This window comes from Gopherus flavomarginatus, chromosome 22 (assembly GCF_025201925.1).
Source record: "Gopherus flavomarginatus isolate rGopFla2 chromosome 22, rGopFla2.mat.asm, whole genome shotgun sequence".
NCBI classification, from domain to species: Eukaryota; Metazoa; Chordata; order Testudines; family Testudinidae; genus Gopherus; species Gopherus flavomarginatus.
Window position 1 is genome coordinate 6,610,452 of NC_066638.1, and position 19,654 is coordinate 6,630,105.

A 19,654-nucleotide genomic window follows, 5' to 3' on the forward strand; every position below is an offset into this window, starting at 1 on the left:
CCAGAACCCATTATAGTGCAGAAAATCACTATTCAGATTTCCTTATCTCAGCAATGACCTGAAGGCCGCCTGTATTCTACTCCCAGAGCTTCTCCTGACCCCTCCCCAGAGACTGCCATGCATTTTCAGCAGCAAATGTCCACTATGGCCTAGAAAAAAATCATCAAACTTGTTTTCAGTGTGACTTTATCAAGATTTGAACTGAACACTGCAGAGATGGAAGCTTTTGCATTAATCCACTACACCAGCTGGCCCACTACTCCCATCGACCCACTGCTCAGAAACGCATCTGCACTAAGATTCTGACCCCAGCTGGTTTTAAGCACCTACATATTTCCCTTGAATCTTTCCTCATTCCTTCACATAAAAGACCCTTGTTGAGTCGCCTTGGTCAAACATGAACACCTACTCACATATAGGTCTTCCAAAGTAAAGTCCTCATCCACCTCCCTGTGTATCTCTATTTCTCCTTTGTGGGTCAGCTTTGTGGGGCAACACCTTGGTGGTTCTCGCTGCTGTTTTTCTATCACCTCCAGCACCTGGAAGAATCACACTGTAGTACACAGAGATCCAAATAGGCATCTCTTGGACAAGGACTCACTCAAGAAAACAAACGTCATAAGGAATCAACATAGGCAAGAGCCAAAAGGGGGAGGGATAGCTCAGTTGTCTGAGTATTGGCCTGCTAATACCAGGGATGTGAATTCAATCCTTGAGGGAGCCACTAATGGATCTGGGACAAAATCAGTTCTTGGTCCTGCTAGTGAAGTGAGGTGGCTGGAGTCAATGACCTTTCAAGATCCTTTCCAGTTCCATGAGACAGGTATATCTCTCCATATATATATATATATACATACACATGCAAACTGTGGATTTAAAGAGAAGGGGTTTTAAAGATAAAGTCCTTCTCTTAGTGAAACAACATCAAGGAATTCTAGCTATCCACAAGATAAATACAGCAGCAGTACATGCCTCAAACCTGACTTGGAGACCATCCCAAGGCTGAGCAGGAAATTCAATATCCATGGACAGTTCAGTTCTTGGCTTCCATGCAGAGACTGGTCAACAAGGCTGCTATTTAGTATCAGTAATGATGCTAGCTAGTTTTTGAGATGTAGTCCCCTACCCATTAGGAACAGGACAGAGACCATCAGATTCATCTCCTACAGGCAACCAAGCAGCTGTCTGATTTAACAACTTTCAGTCAATACCAGCCTGAGCTGCATCTGAACGGTGACATAGAGGCAAAAAGTTCTGGTTCCAATTGCCTATCCCCTGGACCATCCCATTCTCAATACAGTCATCCATCTAATCTGCATCAGGAAATACAAAAACGTGACACTGTTACGTAGGGCTCCTCTATTAAGAGAGGAAAATCATTGCTTTGTAAACATAAGCCCCACAGTGTCATAGAAAGAGGGAGGCAAGGAAGCCAATTACTTCTCCTTCCTGTTGTACTGGTAAGGAAAGAGTGCTGCATCCTTTTCTAAGTTTTGTTTTATAAAAGTTTTAGAAGACTCCAAAATATAAACCAATCAGGAAGAGGAAAAGCACAGGTGCAATTAAAGCACCAAGCCTGTTAACCAATTCTTCTCCCTATTTTTTAAAAATCTAAATCATACTCAGACCCCTTAAGCAATAAAAAGGGCCATTTTCATACTGTAATTACTTTGGTTTAGATCACCTCTGTATCTTCACCACAACGTCCAGTAAAAGCATCACAAAGAGGCCTTTGGGAAAGGGGGATGACACTGTGTTTATCCCTCTCTGAGCTGCACTGGGATGACTTACATGCTTGCTCTCCTTAGCTCTCCACTCTGCCAACTCCTTTGGTGCCAGCTCCAGCGAATTCATTTGAACAAGACTCTGGGGGGAAACCTCTCCAAGAACCACCTGGTGGAAGAGGAGCTGAAAGAACAAAAGAAGGATAAGCAGCCCTTGGAAGAACAATGATCATAAGGGACATGCAAGGCAGTCTGCTTCCAAAGATCCCTCTCTTTCCTTCTCCCACTAAATGTATATTTCAAAGATTTTATCACAGTACTCAGACAACTAATGTTAACTCTCAGCAGGTCTGGACTGAATAGCTTGTGCCATGCCTGGAGAGCCTAGGTTTTGCAACAACATTTACATAGGAATTTGCACTCCTCCATCCATCCATCCATCAGGTTCACAGGCCAGATATCTGTACCAATGCAGGCCTGATGTTATGTGCTACAAAGAAGATAAAGATACTCAGGTGTTTGGAGCTGACCAAATGTCTCTACACACTTACAAAGGATGACTGATGGATGGTAGGCATGGCAAGTGCCACCAGGAATGAAAGATTAAGCAGTGTCTTAGAACCCTGGATAAGACCCCAAATGATCACGTCTGACCAAAGAAGGGGATGCCTGGATGTGCACTTGCATAGTCTTCCTCCATCAGTGAACAGAATGAGACTGTAATGTTGGACAGTCTCCTTCTAGGCTGGTGCTCTAGATAGCCACAAGTTTAAAGACATGCCATCTTACCAAGGTAATGGAGAAAGTTAGGTCAATTTTTTTAGTCTCTTACCTTATTTTTCGGAGATTTCAGGTTAAAGAGGAGACTGCGGTACTTGTTTTTGTATCGTTGGTCAACACAAAGAAAGAGGTTGAATATTTCCTTCTCCACATTGTTTGCTAATCTCAATATTGTATCTTCATGGACATCCAGATCAGGAGACTCCTCCAACCTGGAACAGAGCAAGCAAGAACCACAGATGGATGTGTCAGATCTGCCTGCAACACAGGAGCCAATTTATAAATGTACAAACTCTTTTCAATTAAAATCCCAAATAAATGAGCCAGAGAATCCTCCCCCAAACAGGAAGCAGTCAGAAACTGGGGTCTTTTAGAAACTTAACTTTCCCAGGATCTCAAAGAGAAACCCTTGTGTTGTGAAATGGCTTGTTCCAACTGTGCTGCTATGTCAGAAAGCCTGTAGCATGTCTTATTTATGCTCACGTCACCTTCAGAGCGGTTACCAGAAGGGTGTGGGGGCACAGAGATGTGCTCCAGCCCACATCCTAAGAGAATGCGTCCCTGTCCCCATACAGTAAATTGCATTTAAACTTGGGGCCCCTCTTAACTTCTGTACACTTATCTGAGCTTCTCACTTCTTCAAATACATTGTTATAACTTGAATTCCAGCATGGTGGCATTTAACTAATTCTAACCAAAGAACAGGCTGGTAAAAAGTCAAGCTTCCCCTACACAGTTCTGCAACTCTCATGTGCAGCATCCCTGCTATTCTCCTCTGGCTGGCATATACCTGTCAAAACAACGAGGAGTCCTTGGGGCACCTCAGAGACTAACAAATTTATATGGGCATAAGCTTTTGTCGGCTAAATGTTAATTGGTTTATCTTGTTAGACTGACCTCACATTTAGTAAAGCAACCCCCATCCTTTCATGTATTTATACCTGCTCCTGTATTTTTCACTTCATGCATCTAATGAAGTGAGTTCTAGCCCACAAAAGCTTATGCCCAAATAAATCCATTAGTCTGTAAGGTGCCACAAGGACTCCTTGTTGTTTTTCCTGATACAGACTAACACGGCTATCACTATGAAACCTGTCACCATATATCTGTCACTCTGCCAGCGTGCCCCTGCTTTAATAACAGCAGTACTGCCTGCTATTCCAGACCTAGAATTCTTGGGCCTCAGACAAAGCCTGCTAAACTCAATGGAAGACTTTCCATTGACTTCAATGAGCTTTGGACCAGACCGCTTAACAAAGGCTGAGAATCATGTGATAGTTTTGTGAAGTGGAAAAATACGGCCTGAGGGCCTGAGTCTCCACTGCCTTCACCTTATATAGGCCTTTACATCTAGGCAAAGTGAGTGCAAGTGACTACGCAAGACAGTGGAGAATCAGGCCCTAGGATGAAACCCTTTCCACTTCTGACCTAATTAAGGATTTGAAGATGGCTCTCCAGTTGTTGAAATGTACTGAATTAACCTCACCACCCTGATCCAATTCTCTATGTACTAGCAAAACCTTCTTACATGATTACCTGACAAAAGGGCTAAGCCTGCCAAATGAATTAAACATGAACTGTAGCAAAGAGTGAGATAACAAATAGACAAATAAAATAATTCTGGTATGCAAATGACTGTCAATATCATACATGACATGGAATGTTCTAGGTAAACAATAGAAGTTGAAACCTCTTAAAGGGCCACATTTTTAAAAAACAGCTCCCTTGCTCCTAAAATCAGCAAGGGCTGATTGTGCTATAGAATTAGCATGTTCACCACAAGTGATAGGAGGATTTTCATATCACTCAACAGCCGCCCCTCTGATTGATTAAGGAATTCCACAGATGGACTCCGAAGGGAGTTCGACCCAATTTTCCACAGAGAAAAATGGTGGCTGTGATACAGGGCTCCATAGGAGTTTAAGTTGAGAAAACTGCAGTCCTCCTCTTAAAATGGATCCATTCCCTACGGGAAACAAGACTATCACATCTCAGAGCTGCATGTTTTAAGAGATGTTCTGCTACTGCATAACAATAATCAAATCTACAAGAAAGTTTCCATTGCCCTGTCATTTATGAGAAACAGCATCAAACACAAGACTTTACTCAATAGTTCCATGTGACTTTCATTTAAGATGTCCCCAGCCTTTTCCCTGCCACCTATCATGCATAAGCCACTTTACCTTTTCTGTAGCATCCCACGCAATGAGTCAATGACCTTAATTCGACTTTGTTCTTCAGACAGCTGCAAACCATGAACAGAAGCTGAAGCTTCTTTAGAGGCTGGTGTCCTACCCCTCCTCTTCTTTTCATTACTGTAATCTTAAAACAAAAGAGAAGCCCAAAAATCTCACTCTCCCTGCAGTACTAGCAGGGGGAATCCATAAAGATCATTGCTGAACCCCCTTTGGGTGGGGAGTAGGGGGCGAAGCTTTTGTGCTGACAGATTTGTGAAGCAATTTTTTGAATTTCAGCAGCCAATAAAAAGTCCAATTTTTTTTAATTGCGTCAATTGAACACAATGAGAGAATTCCAAGTTTTTGTCTGAAACCACTTCCATAAATGCAGTGGCTCTGAATTTCAAATAGCTAAATAATGCCAATGCAAACAATACTGCCTTCTAGCTAGCAGCACATAATCTAATGTAAGAAGATATTTTGGCATTGAGTATGAAGGCTATTTAGTATATGCATCTGCCATAAACATAAAAGATTTAGCCTCATCACTTGTATAACTAAACTGTATCACTTATTTATTATTATTCTAATTGCTATTTATACTAGGTTATTGTTTTAACGGCTTCACTTCTTGCATCTTGGCTTCCATAGCCCATCTCCACTCCTGCATCTTGGCTTCCAAAGCCTATTGATGAGATAGTAAAATCAAAACAGAATGGGGTTACCCTGGAGCAGTGGTTCTCAACCTGCAGCTCACTGGCCACTTGCAGCCCCATCAGCACACATCTGTGGCCCACGTGACACCCGCAGGGCCATACAAGGTAATATTGGATGTGGCCAACAAAGATAAATAGGTTGAGAACCACTGCCCTGGAAATATTTTTCTCTGGACATATCTGGCAAGTAAAGGCACAGGTACCAAAGGTGAAGTGGTTAATTTGGTTTACTGTTTAAACTAAGACTTTCATTCAAAGAAGACGAGGGCTTGGCAAGAGGCAGAAAATACTTACATTCCTAAATTATAATGATGCTAAACTAAAATTCCAGACAAAAAGGAATTCCCACAATACACCCAATTAGTTCAAAGAGGATTGTGCCAAAACACAGAATAGATTTACAGCTGAATACAGACCCTTTTATATTCCTCCAGCCCTTTAAGAAAAGCCCATCCACCCATCATACAAATCACTACAACCAGCAGCAAATTCTTGTAACTTATTAAACCGAGCATCAAATATATTTTGTAATAGAGTATATATATACTGCACCATTAGAAATATTCTGCACTGCCACAATACTTTGTGTAACGTAATTACACTAACAAATCAAAATGCAAAGGGTGAAGGCCATGTGTCTGGAGTGAAGACTTTACCCTATTTGTGTGACAATTGAATTGACAGATTACTGCAAAGCTTTGGCCACTGGAATTAAGTTACGGCTTCCCAGCTTCGTTCCGTCCTTTGCATACACTGGAAAATTCTCCACGACATTATTTAATCTGTCCTAGTAGCAGCACTGCTTTATCTTTTTAGGATTAAGGTCTAACCTATTTATAGCGAGCCAAGGCTGTGTGTGCTAGGACAACACTGCTGCTCATCTGCTACCTAGGCCACAGTTATAAATAAAACAAAGATCACCTGTACATCAGTTAGTGTAAAAGTAAGGTCTTCCCTGCTAACTTCAGAAATGCTACCAACAAAGGTGGGACATTACAGGGACACCACACTGCCCTGTGGTAACTGTTTTCCTATGGAAGAGCCAATAAAGGAAACAACTTCACTTTTGTACTGCATGCTGATAAGACAGCCAGGGTCTGCCTTTATTCACAGAGTGCCTGGTTCTGCAAATCCCACTCACTTTGAATAGTCCCAGTAGTCACACCGAGCTCAGTGGGACTCCTGGCCTGAGTACTACTCATTGTGAGTAAGGGCTTCACAACTGGACCCCAAACCCAGTTTTATTCACATTTCCCCTGAACAGCCCGTATAGCCAGAGAGCAAGCCGGGTTCTTGGCCACCTTGTGTATCATCAACAGGATCAATTTCAACTGCAGAATCTTCAATATTGGAGAGAAACTGAGAGGCAGAAGGAAACCAGCTTGATTTTCAGAATCTAAGCTGAGATTCCATCCATTAGAAAAATCATCTCGTAACTTGTAAACTGAGCAAATCTGCTTTGGAACTGTGAGACTGAGAAGAAAAGCCCTCAGTGTGACCTGACGGTCACTTTTTGTGCATAATGCCACTTGAACAGTTTCATAACATTTGATGACCTTCCTCAGCATTAGCATACTGCTAGAAGTAGAGTGATCAGTTCAGTTCACACTACAAAGTTTCTGTCCCTCAGGACAGCGGTGTTAATTCCTCTTGAAGTTCCTTCCCCAGGAACACTGCTAGCAGATTCCACTTAATTTAAAGGGGTAGCAGGACTGAGGGCTGGTCTACACTGGGGGAGGTATCGATCTAAGATACACCACTTCAGCTACATGAATAGCGTAGCTGAAGTCGAAGATTCTTAGATCGATTTACCTGGGGTCCTCACAACGCAGGATCGACGTCCGCGGCTCCCCATGTCGACTCCGCTATCACCGCTCGCTCCAGTGGAGTTGCGGAGTCGACGAGAAGCGATATATCGATCCCCGAAAAATTGATCGCTACGCGCCGATAAGGCGGGTAGTCCGGACGTACCCTGAAGAAGCAGACGGCTGCTTGAACAACATACCAGTGTGTTAGCTGCAAGAGTTACCCAACAGCTCTAGACACACATCTCAGTCTGGGAGTCACTGTACCAGCAAAGCCAGTCACCGTGTGAGCACGGGCTATGCAAGTTTCTCTGTGTAACTTTGATTAATGCACCTCAGCCATGACCTGTAATAAGGTTTGCTGTTCAAGTACTCGGCATCTTTTTAGAATTGACTGTATCACGCCGAACTGTTTAGAAGCTAAGGGCTGTGAACAAATGCCCACCAAATTCATTTTCACCTGGCCTACACCCAGATTTAAATCCCCAGGAGGGAAAAGACAAGGGCTGAACTGGAACCAAATAAAGTGTGGTACTCTTCCAAGCTCCATCCATAACCTGAGTTCTGTCCCAGTGTAATGTCCATATGCAGATTGCACGGATCTTAATAATTCGATCCAACCTCTTATTTCTTGGATATGCGGATCAATGTGAACTAGTTAAGAATCTTGACATTTAGAATATCATTATTATGCTTCAGGTTCAATACCTCCTTGAGAAGACATGGGACAGTTCTCATCTCTCACACCTATTGTTTCATGATGTCTGTACACTCAGAACGATACCACTGAATTTATTTACATTCAGTTCACATTCTAAAGGTTCATTTTTCAGCCATAAGGGTTAGAGACATCATTACTTTCTTAATTACTTGAATTTTGTGAAGGCCAACTTCCAAGAAAAAGTAATGGCTAGTCAAGCTGCCATAAACTGGCCCAATTTAACCCCTGGGAAAAGCTAATGCTTCACCATCTGTATTACCTTGCCTCCATAAGAGAGGTTACACAGCTAGACCCTTTCTGTATCAGCTGTCCTTGTGAAAAGGGAACTGTCATATGAAAGAAACTCCTTTAGGCACATTTCCACTTCAGAAAGCTTAGGGTGATCTGACACAGCACACGATGCAATGAGGAACATGAACATACACAGCTAACAATAGTGAGAATAAGATGACTCAGTTTCTAGGCCACCTGTCCTTGGTTTCAGTGTTTAACAACTTACCTGAGTTCAAAGGCTTTTGCCAATGCACATGTGCTGCGTATGGTTTCAGGAGCTGCTTCATTTCTCTTTTACATAATGTTGGGTGGTAATCGCTGTCTTTAATTTCCTGGTGTTGCATCAATCATAATAAAGATTAAAGGAAGAGAGAGGAAAAATGGGATGAAAAGAGAATGGAATATGGAAGAACTCATGCAGACAACCAGCCTTGCTAGCACAAAACTCAGTGACAGCATATACCAAATACCCAGCTGCAGACAGCTTTGGGAATGGAATTAGTCACTGCTTTCAAGTCTTACACTGCTCAGACCTTTACTTATAATATCTTGAGAGTTTGTGTTCAGATTCAGGCTATTACTGCTTGTTTTATTGCTTCTCTGCTACTGAAAATAATTTCTACTTCCCATTAACACCTCTCAAATATCTGAACAGTGGAATAATATCCTCATTTTATAGACACCTGCCCACTATGAAGACCAGTTCAAGCAGACCTGCGACTGCATGTGTAGCAGTTCAATTGGGTTCCCTAGCAGGAAGACCTGAGATTCAATGTAAAATCATCTCCTCTCTCCTCCACCTGCTCCTGAGTCTGCAATTAGGGGAAATTCCACAGTCCACCAGAAACTGGACAAAAATCAACATCTCATTTCACAGAGGCCACTGAACATCCAACAGATGGCAACAGTTTTGGTTTACTAGGGACCTTGGGCAGATTCAGACTAATGATCTTGCGGTAAAAGGCCTATAGCCCATTACCAGTCTTCTATCCATGCTTTATTTTAAATTTCCCTCTTGAAAATCACAGTAATCCCACCCTTCTTGCTACTCAGCATTTTCTTTTCCACTGGGTTATGTCAGGATGGCACATGCGAGATGAAATACCTGAGTAACCTGGAAATCAACATATACGTCTTCTGATAAATCCTCCAATTCCTCCACTCTCTGCATCTTACATGGCTTACAAGCCTTGCTGTTGGAGACTCCCAGGACAAGTCTAGACATTTTCTGAAGGAGGAAAACATTGCCAGTGACAAAGACATTTCCAAAACAGAGTGTGAGCTTTAAATTGAAGTAACAGAAACATATTCCATCTCCTAGCCCTCCAAGCCCCTGTTGCAACCACAAGGATCTATCCAATTTTCCTACTCCATCATTACTTCACTGAATTGTGATCACTATTCTTTAGCCTAGAGGAGCAACTGCTAAACAATACGTGGCTTCTCTCCCTTCAGAACCTAGGCACATTGCTGTCAGAGCACTGACAGCAGCAGGGGCTGGGAACTGCCCAGGTGTCCCACATAATAACTCAGGGCACAAATTGCTAGCCCCCAGACATACTTTTTCACTCCACATGTAATTAGACAGTGTACTCCTTGCCACAGGATTCTTTTGAGATCAAGAAATTAGTCAGATTGAAGAGGAGACTAGATGTTTATATGGATAATAAAAATATCCAGGGTTATAACAGTTAATGCAATAAAAGAATTTGGCTAGGGGAATAAACCTCATGTGTCATAGTTTAAATTAGGGCTGTCAATTAATGCAGTTAACTCACGGGATTAACCCAAAAAAATTAATCGCGATAAAAAAAATGTTATCACGATAAATCGCAGTTTTAATCGCACTGTTAAACAATAGAATACCAACTGAAATTTATTAAATATTTTGGACGTTTTTCTACATTTTCATATATATAGTATTCTGTGTTGTAATTGAAATCAAAGTGCATATTATTTTTATAACAAATATTTGCACTGTAAAAATGATAAACAAAAGTAATAGTATTTTTCAATTCACCTCATACAAGTACTGTAGTGCAATCTCTTAGTCCTGAAAGGGCAACTTACAAATGTAGATTTTTGTTGTTGTTACATAACTGCACTCAAAAGGAAAACAATGTAAAACTTCAGAGGCTACAAGTCCACTCAGTCCTGCTTCTTGTTCAGCCAATTCTAACTTATAATCAGTCTCTTTCCTTCATCCTCACCTCAACAGTTGCTTCCTAACATCAGTCTCTCACTGGGGGGCCAGGGGGGAGTGACCATCTGCTCTCCCTAACGACTCCTTGGCTAACTGGCAAGAGGATGCTTATGCAAGAGAAAATTAACTACCACTATTCCTCTCTGGAAAGGCTTTTTCCTAGCACATACCGGAGATTACAAATTGACTCCTGACTCTTTCTCTCCTGAGATTACCTGCAAGGGTACCAATATGGTGTCAATTTTTGACATGTGGACTTCTGTCTCCTAGGAAATGGATAATTACCATCAACTTTTGCCACACAAGTCAATAAACATTCGGGAAATTAATGACTTCTGGTCACTAACAACCTGGTCTGAATTCAAGCCATTGCTAGAGGTGAAAGTATTTATAACCCATTACCGATCCCTGACAAATCCCTGGCTGGGAAGATTTAGTTGGGGTTGGTCCTGCTTTGAGCAGGGGGGTGGACTAGATAACCTCCTGAGGTCTCTGCCAACTCTAATCTTCTATGATTCTAGGATTTCTTTGGCCATCTATACTTCACTTTCAAGTTTCCTTCTTAAAAAAAAAATCACAATCTTGCCTAATTGCTGCTCTCCATTTCATTGAGCTACTTTATCATGATGTGGGGTGAGGTAAAATACCTTAGGGGGCTGGCAACAAACACACATCTCATCATCTGAAGAATCCTCCAATTCTACCAGTCTCTGCAGTTTCCTTGGCTTACAGGCCTTGCTGGGGACTCCAAGGAGTCCGACTACTGGCCCAGACATTTTCTGGAAGAGAACGCAAAACATTTTAAAACAGAAAAAATAGCTGTAAAATAAGTCCTTGAGTGAACCTTCCTTCTGCCCCCAATAAGACCTCTACATTCCTTCTGGAACCTCGAGGCATCCATCCAGTTTTCCAACTTTGATATATCCCTGGATTATCAATACCCTTTTAGCCAAAAAGTGCAGGACAGGATTCCCTGACAAAGCAGTGCTGCTTGAACTGGACAGAATGGTGGTTGTTGAACCTCAGGGCTATCTTGATCTCTTCAGGACCTGAGCATGATGCATCCACAACACTCCCAGCTCCTGACAGTGCAAGGGTGTAAGCTACAAGTCTCCCAAACATCAGTATAGTTCAAACACAACTAGGTACTAAGCCAGTTGAAGGGCACCTTTTTAACCCAACCAGTCAAAGGAAATGATCAGTGATAACTAGTCTACATTGTCTTCCCCTCCCCACAGTCGTATCCTCTCCTGATGCTTTCTACACAATTAGATCACTGGATAGAGAATTCCAATACAGGAAAGAAAACTGCCTTATCCTTTGCCCAGATGAAGCTGCATTGTTCGATCTCCCCAAAGATAGGTCAGGTCTTCCTTAACCCTGCCAAAGCAAGAAATGACCATTGACGAATACAGTAGCAGCATAAAAAAGAGAAGCGGGCACACCGGGTTAATTGCTGCTGCGTCTATTTATTCCTTGACCAATTAGCAAAGGTTTCTGCAGACTGAGAAGAACTATTCCCCTCATTCCACTCTTCCCCTCATCTTCAAAAGGGGAAGGTAGAGGGATTCACCTCCCCCAGATTGCCTGCTGGTGATTTCTATTCAATTCCCATCTGCATCCACCAAGCTAATGTGATGGCTATGGAACTGCAACCTGAGGATAATGGGGCACAAAGAAGAATTTGGGAGGTCCAAATTCCCATTTGAAATTAGGCCTAAAGATTCACTCCTCACCATCGTCTTCTATGCCTAACTGAGGAACATAACACAAAGGAGAAAAAAACAACAGAAGAAAGGAAAGGATAAACATACGTAATACACAATTTGCACACCATGTGACTGGTGAACCAAAGGGCCCTCTTCCTCCTTGGACAGAAAGAGAACAGAGAGATTATCATCCAGTATTTTAATCTACTCTAATGTGTTGTTGTCTCATCCTATAAACCAATCTCTTGCTGAATACTTAAATAATATTTCAGCCATAAAACTTTAGACACAAAATCACACAGCCCAGCTCAGATGAGAGGAGCTGTGGGTAGTAAAGGATATTCTAGATTATAGCAAAAGCAACCCAGAAAGAGGTTCACTGAAATTTATCTTTCAGCAAAGAGATTGAGGGGTTTGTTTTCTATATGTGCCATTACAGTATAAAACATTTCATCAAAGCTATGCAGTTTTTCGACAATATGGAACCTACTGTATTTCAAGAGCATTGACACCTATTGGGGTAGGAAGGACCAATCTATTGTAGAGTCTTCTGCTACATTGTTGGCCCAATCATCTTTGTCTTGCTCCAGGAGAGCATTTCTGCCTTTAATCTAAATGGGTATCCCCTGGACCTCTTTCCTCTGCTAATCCCCGAACAAGTCCCAGCATGACTGAGAGCCATAAATATGCCCCTTGCTTATAACTTCTTAACCTTGCCAGACCCCTATTTAATCCTACCACACATACTGAAATAGTCCCATTCAAGTTGGTGTTTGCACACTTATCCCTGTACACTGGCATGTCACACTGGCTGCTATAGGAATGGGTTGTTTTGGGGAGGCAAGACTTACTATCAGATTTCTTATTAATCCAAAACCTGAATGAAGTTCATTTCCCCCCAAACTGATGCAAAGTGTCATGAAGCTGTCTCTGATCATGCTGAAGCTAACATAACATTTGCAGACTGGCCACACAAGTGGTCTCAAAGCAGCATTTTCTGCTTGTCCTGCACTAAGGCCACGTCTACACTACGGTAGCTACAACAGCTTTAAATCTAGGATTCCTTTTGCCAACTTTGCTAGGGGGTTACAGCAGCATAAACACAGACTACAGCAACAGAAGGGATTTTTCCACTGCTGTAGAAACTCCAGCGACCCAAGCATCAGTCAACCTAGCTGCATCAACATTGAGGGTAGGATGGCATAGCTACAGATTTTTCACACCCCGGAGCAGCGTACCTATGTTGACTTAAGTTTTAAGTATAGACTAGGCCTAAGTTAGGGATGTGTTTGAATTTCTGTTAACTACCTACACCCTACGGCAGTGTTTCTCAACCTATTTCATACCAGGGACTGGCTTGCTGCCTTCCTAAATTGTGTCAAGGAGATGTCAGGGATCAGCAGGTTGAGAAACACTGCCCTAAGGCACAGCCCAGGGTACACCACAAACATTTGTATCCTGGAACAAATATTTAGGAAGTGTCCAGACTAGCTTTTACAAACATGTTAATCAATAATCAATGAAGTCAAGGTAAAAAATTCTAGTGTTGACAAGAACTCTCAGGGACTAATTCTGCAGCATGCTGAGGACTGTCCTGTGAGGTGCTGAGCACCATCAATAACCAGCGTTATGGGGATTCAGCACCTCCCAAGGAGATGTTCAGCACTTTGTAGGATTAGGCCCTCAGGCTGACAGCAATGCAGAGCAGCAGGTCTTATGAGTCACTTCCAAAAATATGAGAAAACTGGGTAGGAAATGGTTAAACATTGCAGGGGGGCGTTAATTTGGAGGAATATTGTCAGGACCACTACGTACTTGGGGCCAAATGCTCCTTTCACCAACTAAACAAATAATTCATTAGATTAACTTTTCATCACAAGCTTTAAACAATGAAACACTTTTCAACTTATTCTGCAACTTGAAAATGATGGCGTAACATATGTGAAACTGTGAAGATCTATTATTGTAATATATTATCATTTACTATTTGTATTAATATGAGCGCACAGGATATGCACAAAACAGAAGACCCAAGGTCAATTTTGAAATAAGTTTTCCCTGCCTCTAATCTGTAAAAGACAGATGATTTCAATGGAAGTAAGGTGCAGGTAAAGCTATGCTGAGCAGCTTGATAACAGCAAATAAAAGAGCCAGATGTCCATAGACTAGAGATAAAGGAATCATGCTGTAATTGCGACAAAGGAAAATCACTTGGAAAATAAACAGGAAGAATTACACGAATGAAAATCCTCACCTTATTCCATCTGAGAAAGATCTGCACTGGAGAATAGTCAGGCAGAGTCCATCCCAGAAAAACAAGCAGTGAGAACATCACAAAAATTCCGTACACTTCGTCCTAAAGATCTATGCAAGCTATATATAAAGGATTCAAATCAACTGCCACTGAAATGCCATCACCTCCAGGGTGGACCACAGCAGCTATCTAGCTAGGCACAGCACAACAGTCTAACATAAGAAAATAAGCCTATAGCCAAATAAAACTGCTGATAAAATTTTTAGAAGTCAAAATATAATTATCCTAACTGGAATATAACACCAGGGCTAACAGACCTATTCTTTCCATATATATCTTAAGAACACAAGCAGCCAAGCCACTAGTTTTATATCTCAACCAAAGGACAGCCTCTTTACCAGCCAAACTACCCCTAATTATGCTGGTAAATTGGTTCAGTAGTGATTAAGTGAAAAAAGTGCCACCCACTAAATCACTAACACCACTTCCTGTAACACCAGCTAAGGATTACAGCAGCACTTGTCTCAACCATTTTATCAGGTCCCCACACAAATGTGAGAAACAACATGCCAAACGCATCCTTGGTGTAATTCCCCTGAAACCAACGGAGTAATGTAACAGGTGAATTTGGACCCATATTTTTAAATATCTTGACTCTAGCTGCCTGACTGGTTTTATACTTCAATAATACTAACATTTCAAAGTGCCTATTTAGACTTTGAAATTACCATCAGCAAAGGATGCAGATCACCTCTTTCTTTAGTGTTAGTACTGTTTCCTGGAGAAAATTTTCTACTGAGGCCTGTAAGCCAGTTATGACCACTGGAGTTCTACAGCATGGTTGCCTTCATCTTTATTGTGACTGATGCAGCTACACAGACTACAGATCCCAGCACATAACAGTTCAACTAGAGCAGCGCAAGAAGCTGCTCCGATCATGATGCAGGATTATCAAGTAGGACACGTGGTCTTTGCAGGATGGCCCAGGGTGGATATGTTTTCACTACTGTTAGCCCAGGCTCTTACCAAGATGCTGCCCCTAGAGCCTCCTCTTCCTATTCACACAGAGTGGCTCAGCTTACTGCAGCACAAAGAATCATGGGATGGCCCCAGAAGTCCTAGCAACACACATGCAGCACCAGTGAGGACACAGTAACTTGGGTCTGGCTTTGCAGTATGGCTGTTCAGACCTAGGCTAAGGCAACTCGACAGCAAGTCATTCAGGCTAATTCTGCAGTGAAGACATATCCTAAATTAAACTCAAGTCTGAAATCTGCTCTCTTTTATGCATATATTCATGATCATTATCCCTAAAAACAGTATTTGTACATACCCCGATGAGACAGGTTTCTTTGGCTGAATCCGGAGCTGCTACTTTTCCTACACAACTACTTTGTCCATCTCTGTCTGATTCAAGACAACAAAAAGCTGTGCTTTTTTTAATATCATTGTGCTTGATTTTGTTTATGTCATTGGAGCAAGAATAACATTCTGCCTTGTGTCTCCCTGACACAGGCACCTCCATGCTTTCTGACTGCAAGGTGACCTTACTAGGATTCAAATGCTCTCCTCTAGTCTCCTGTTCCACAGCCTTATTTTGTCCATCAGGGACATTCGCAACATCTACATTATCTAAGTCCTCTGCAATTTCCATCAGAAGCCAAGAACTATCGTCACTTTCATCATTGGATTTGAAGTTTCCTTGGTTTAAGGATTTCTGTTCTTCCACATCCAACTGTCCCCGGGAAACTTCTTCAGCAGATTCGTCTAAGAAATACTGAACCAAACCTTCCACTCTGGGCATCTGATTCTTCATTTCACTAAGTTCACCCTTCTGATTAGTCCCCAACCTTTCCACAGCAGTTGGTGAAATGCAGCTGGGTTCACAGACTGTGACGTGTATGTCTTCAATACTACCACTCTGATCAGGCAGGACAGGAGATCTATTATGGGACTTTCCCTCACCAAACACATTCTCTGTCTTGCTGGCTGACAAATATGTGGAGGTACCTTCCACTGGAATTCCTTGAAGATCCTTAGTCTGCAAAGTGTTCTCAGGTGCCAGAATAATCCTGCCGGACTGACTAATATTACTGGTAAAAAGTCTTTCTGAAAGTCTAGAATTAAATCCTTTTCTATTTGGATTCATCACTAAATAGCTATAAGATATTTCCTCCTTTCCTAATTGCGTAACTGGATTGTTCCAGAATTTCCTAAACTTTGCAACAGGTGTTATTACCTCTCTACTTTTTTCCTTCTCTACCTCAGGAGTCATGCTGGATAGAGGGCGAGAATCTGACTGTAATCTCTTTGTCCTTGAGCCTTCCTCTTCTACATTGGAGAGATTTATGGTAGAACGCTTATACTCTTTTTCCACAAGCGACAGCCTAGAGAAAATGCCATCCCCAATCATATCTGAAAGATCTGGAGAGTCCATTTGAGTAAATGACCTTTTTCCTTGAGTTTCCTCAGAGTTATGGTGAATCTTTGTATCCATACTATCTGATCCTCTTGAAGTGACTGCTTCTCCATGACTTTTGATCTCTTCCTTTTCCGTGTTGTTCAGTTTTTCATTTTCCAACGGTGCCTTAATGTTTTGGATTTTTATTTTATTTTGTTTTTTAACATTGTTTTTATGTAAAGGAACTTGGAATACGTCTGAAAAACTTGCCTTCCTCTCATTTTTCATTTTTAGTGACTGTGTTTCAATATCTAAGCTTATTAAAGAATCTTTACATTTTTCTTTTAACTCATCCTTGAGGTCTTTCAGGCCTATGTAACAGGGTTTAATTAGAATTGTTCTGCTTCCCCTCTCGTCATTGTCACAATTTTGCTTAGGACTTTCAGAAGGTCCACCAGGCACAATCATCTTTTCTCTAAAATCGGTTTCCTTTGCTTTTATTTCTTTGACATAAGGGCTTCTGCTGTAAGATGAACCATCTCCAGATAATCTGACTTCACTTTCTGATGACATCTTGTTCTGGTTAACCACATTCAGAGTAACTGTTGACTGTTCACTCTGCTCTTCATTTGAAACATGGTCACTGGCATATGTTTCTCCCACTCTCTTGCCTGTAACCTGCTCATTGCAAGCTGGGAGGTGAAAGCTGTGACATGAAACAAGAAAATGCTTTCATTTTGTGAAGGCAACTCAGGAATACTAGTGCTACAATCAAAGTTAACAGTTAAAGAGACAGTCCAACCTCATCACCATTGTATCTTAAAGGGGTAGTGGAAGTTCCCGAGTCAACATAGGGTCTATAAGACTTATCCAACTTTAGTGCAGTGGTTCCCAAACTTTTCGGCATCAAGCCCCCTTTTTCATTTTCGAGAAATCCTCACACCCCTCTCCTCTCCTTTACCATCATCCAACTCCCTCTGATCCTCTGACCACCCCCTCCTGGGACCCCACTTCCTATCCAACCCCCCCTGCTCCCTGTCTCCTGACTGCCCCAACCCCTATGCACCCCCAAGAACTCCCACGCCTATTCAACATCCCCTTCTCCCAGTCTCCTGACCGCCCCCTCAGAACCTCCACCCCATCCAACCACTCCCTGTTCCCTGACTGCCCCCCGGGACCTCTTGCCCCTTATCCAACAACTCCCCATCCCCCCTGCTCCCCTTACCAGGCCGCTCAGGACTGGCTTGTGATATCTCTTTCAATACTGTAAATTACTGATAGCAGAACCGTTGCATAATAAAATGGAGATTAGCTACGCTAAAGAAATTAATACCACGTGGTTTTATGGTTCTTATACTATTTGTATTATCCCCCCTTTTGAGTCTGTATCTCATACCGTGTCCCACGTTTAATCTTAGCAGGTTAAAAAGTATACTGGTTGTACTGCTGCCGTGAAACCATGTAGTGGAAGTCCTGTGACACCTGCGACAGCTTTGACGTGAGTTTTACAGGGTCAGCAGAAGCATGTGAAAAGATGTAACATACATTTCTAAGGCTAGGTCTTCACTAGAAATGCTGTAGTGCTTCAGTGTAGACATTCACTATAGGGATAGGAGGGATTCTCCCATCACTGTAGTTAACCCACCAGGTGGTAGCTAGGTCAATGGAAGAATTCGTCTGTTGACCTTGCGCTATCTACACAAGAGGCTAGGCGAGCTTAACAATGTCACTCAGGGTTGTGGATTTTCATACCCATGAGCAACGTAGCTGGGTTAGGCTAATTCTATACTAAGAAGTTAGTCTCAGGTACTGAGACACTCAAAATACACAAAGTATGTCCCTATTGGCTGATATTCACATAAATGTGCAGTGCATTACTGGGCTTGTTGCCATATAAAGAGCCACATGCCACCTGATTCCAGCCACACACAGCTCCACCATGTCAATGGAAATTAAATGGGGATGTGGTGTATGGCCCTAAATGAGCCTTTAGCACTTCATGAGGATAAATAATTAACTGAATTTATAAATGCTATTATTAATTATTCAGTATAATGTTTATTTCCCACCATGATTGTTTAATCATTTAAAAATAAAGTATTAAACAGTTGCCCCCATCATGGAATTCAGTAGCTATGGGCTTGGGCCTGCTCTGGCCTTCTCTCGGAGCCCCATTTGCCATGGCAGTTCCCTCAGAGTTCGTCAGTTCACCTCTGCTCTGCTACCCTGTCCCATTCTGTGGTCACAGGACCCCAGGGCAACACAGTACTCCACTCCAAAGAGTTATTGTGAAGGCCAAGACTGTAACAGGGTTCAAAAAAATAACTAGATAAGTTCATGGAAGATAGGTCCATCAATGGCTATTAGCCAGGATGGGCAGGGATGGTGCCCCTAGCCTCTGTTTGCCAAAAGCTGGGAATGAATGACAGGGGGAACGAACACTTGATGATGATCTGTTCTGTTCATCCCCTCTGAAGTACTTGACATTAGTCACTATCAGAAGACAGGATACTGGGCTAGACGTGCCTTTGGTCTGACTAGAGTGATCACATTTCCCCAAGGGAAAACATGACACCCTGTGGGGCTAGCCCAAGCCCTCCCTGACTCCGCGCCTGCAGGGCTGGCCCAAGCAGCTCTGCCGAGCCCTGCCCCATTGCCCCCGCTCCCACTGTGCAAGGCTGGGGCTGGCATCGCCATTCAGCTGAGCTCTGCCTCCCCTGCTGCTCGGGGCTGGCATTGCCGATTGCTCCCCTGCATGTTCCTCTGCACCTCACTTTTTTTGACAAAAGTGGGCATTTGTCCTCTTTGCTCTTGCCAACTCACCAAGATGGCAAGAGCAAACAGGACAAATGCCTACTTTTGCCAAAAAAGTCGGGACGGCCGGGACAGAG

The 19,654-nt window shown here is 42.4% G+C and overlaps 1 protein-coding gene across 6 annotated transcripts in view; it reads right to left on the bottom strand.

Moving 5' to 3' along the window:
* Positions 1–19,654, bottom strand: part of SPOCD1 (SPOC domain containing 1) — a 33,638-nt gene that overhangs the window by 11,205 nt on the left and 2,779 nt on the right. For 5 of the 6 annotated variants that reach the window (XM_050932399.1, XM_050932398.1, XM_050932394.1 and 2 more), the window contains exons 3-11: positions 15,696–17,469; positions 12,214–12,267; positions 11,047–11,178; positions 9,302–9,424; positions 8,423–8,528; positions 4,688–4,826; positions 2,557–2,716; positions 1,792–1,908; positions 414–539 (exon numbers count right to left, since the gene is read on the bottom strand). In XM_050932399.1, the coding sequence (XP_050788356.1) occupies positions 414–539; positions 1,792–1,908; positions 2,557–2,716; positions 4,688–4,826; positions 8,423–8,528; positions 9,302–9,424; positions 11,047–11,178; positions 12,214–12,267; positions 15,696–17,469 (2,731 nt within the window). The remainder of the gene's footprint in view (positions 1–413; positions 540–1,791; positions 1,909–2,556; positions 2,717–4,687; positions 4,827–8,422; positions 8,529–9,301; positions 9,425–11,046; positions 11,179–12,213; positions 12,268–15,695; positions 17,470–19,654) is intronic. The other variant, XM_050932397.1, reaches the window with a different exon arrangement.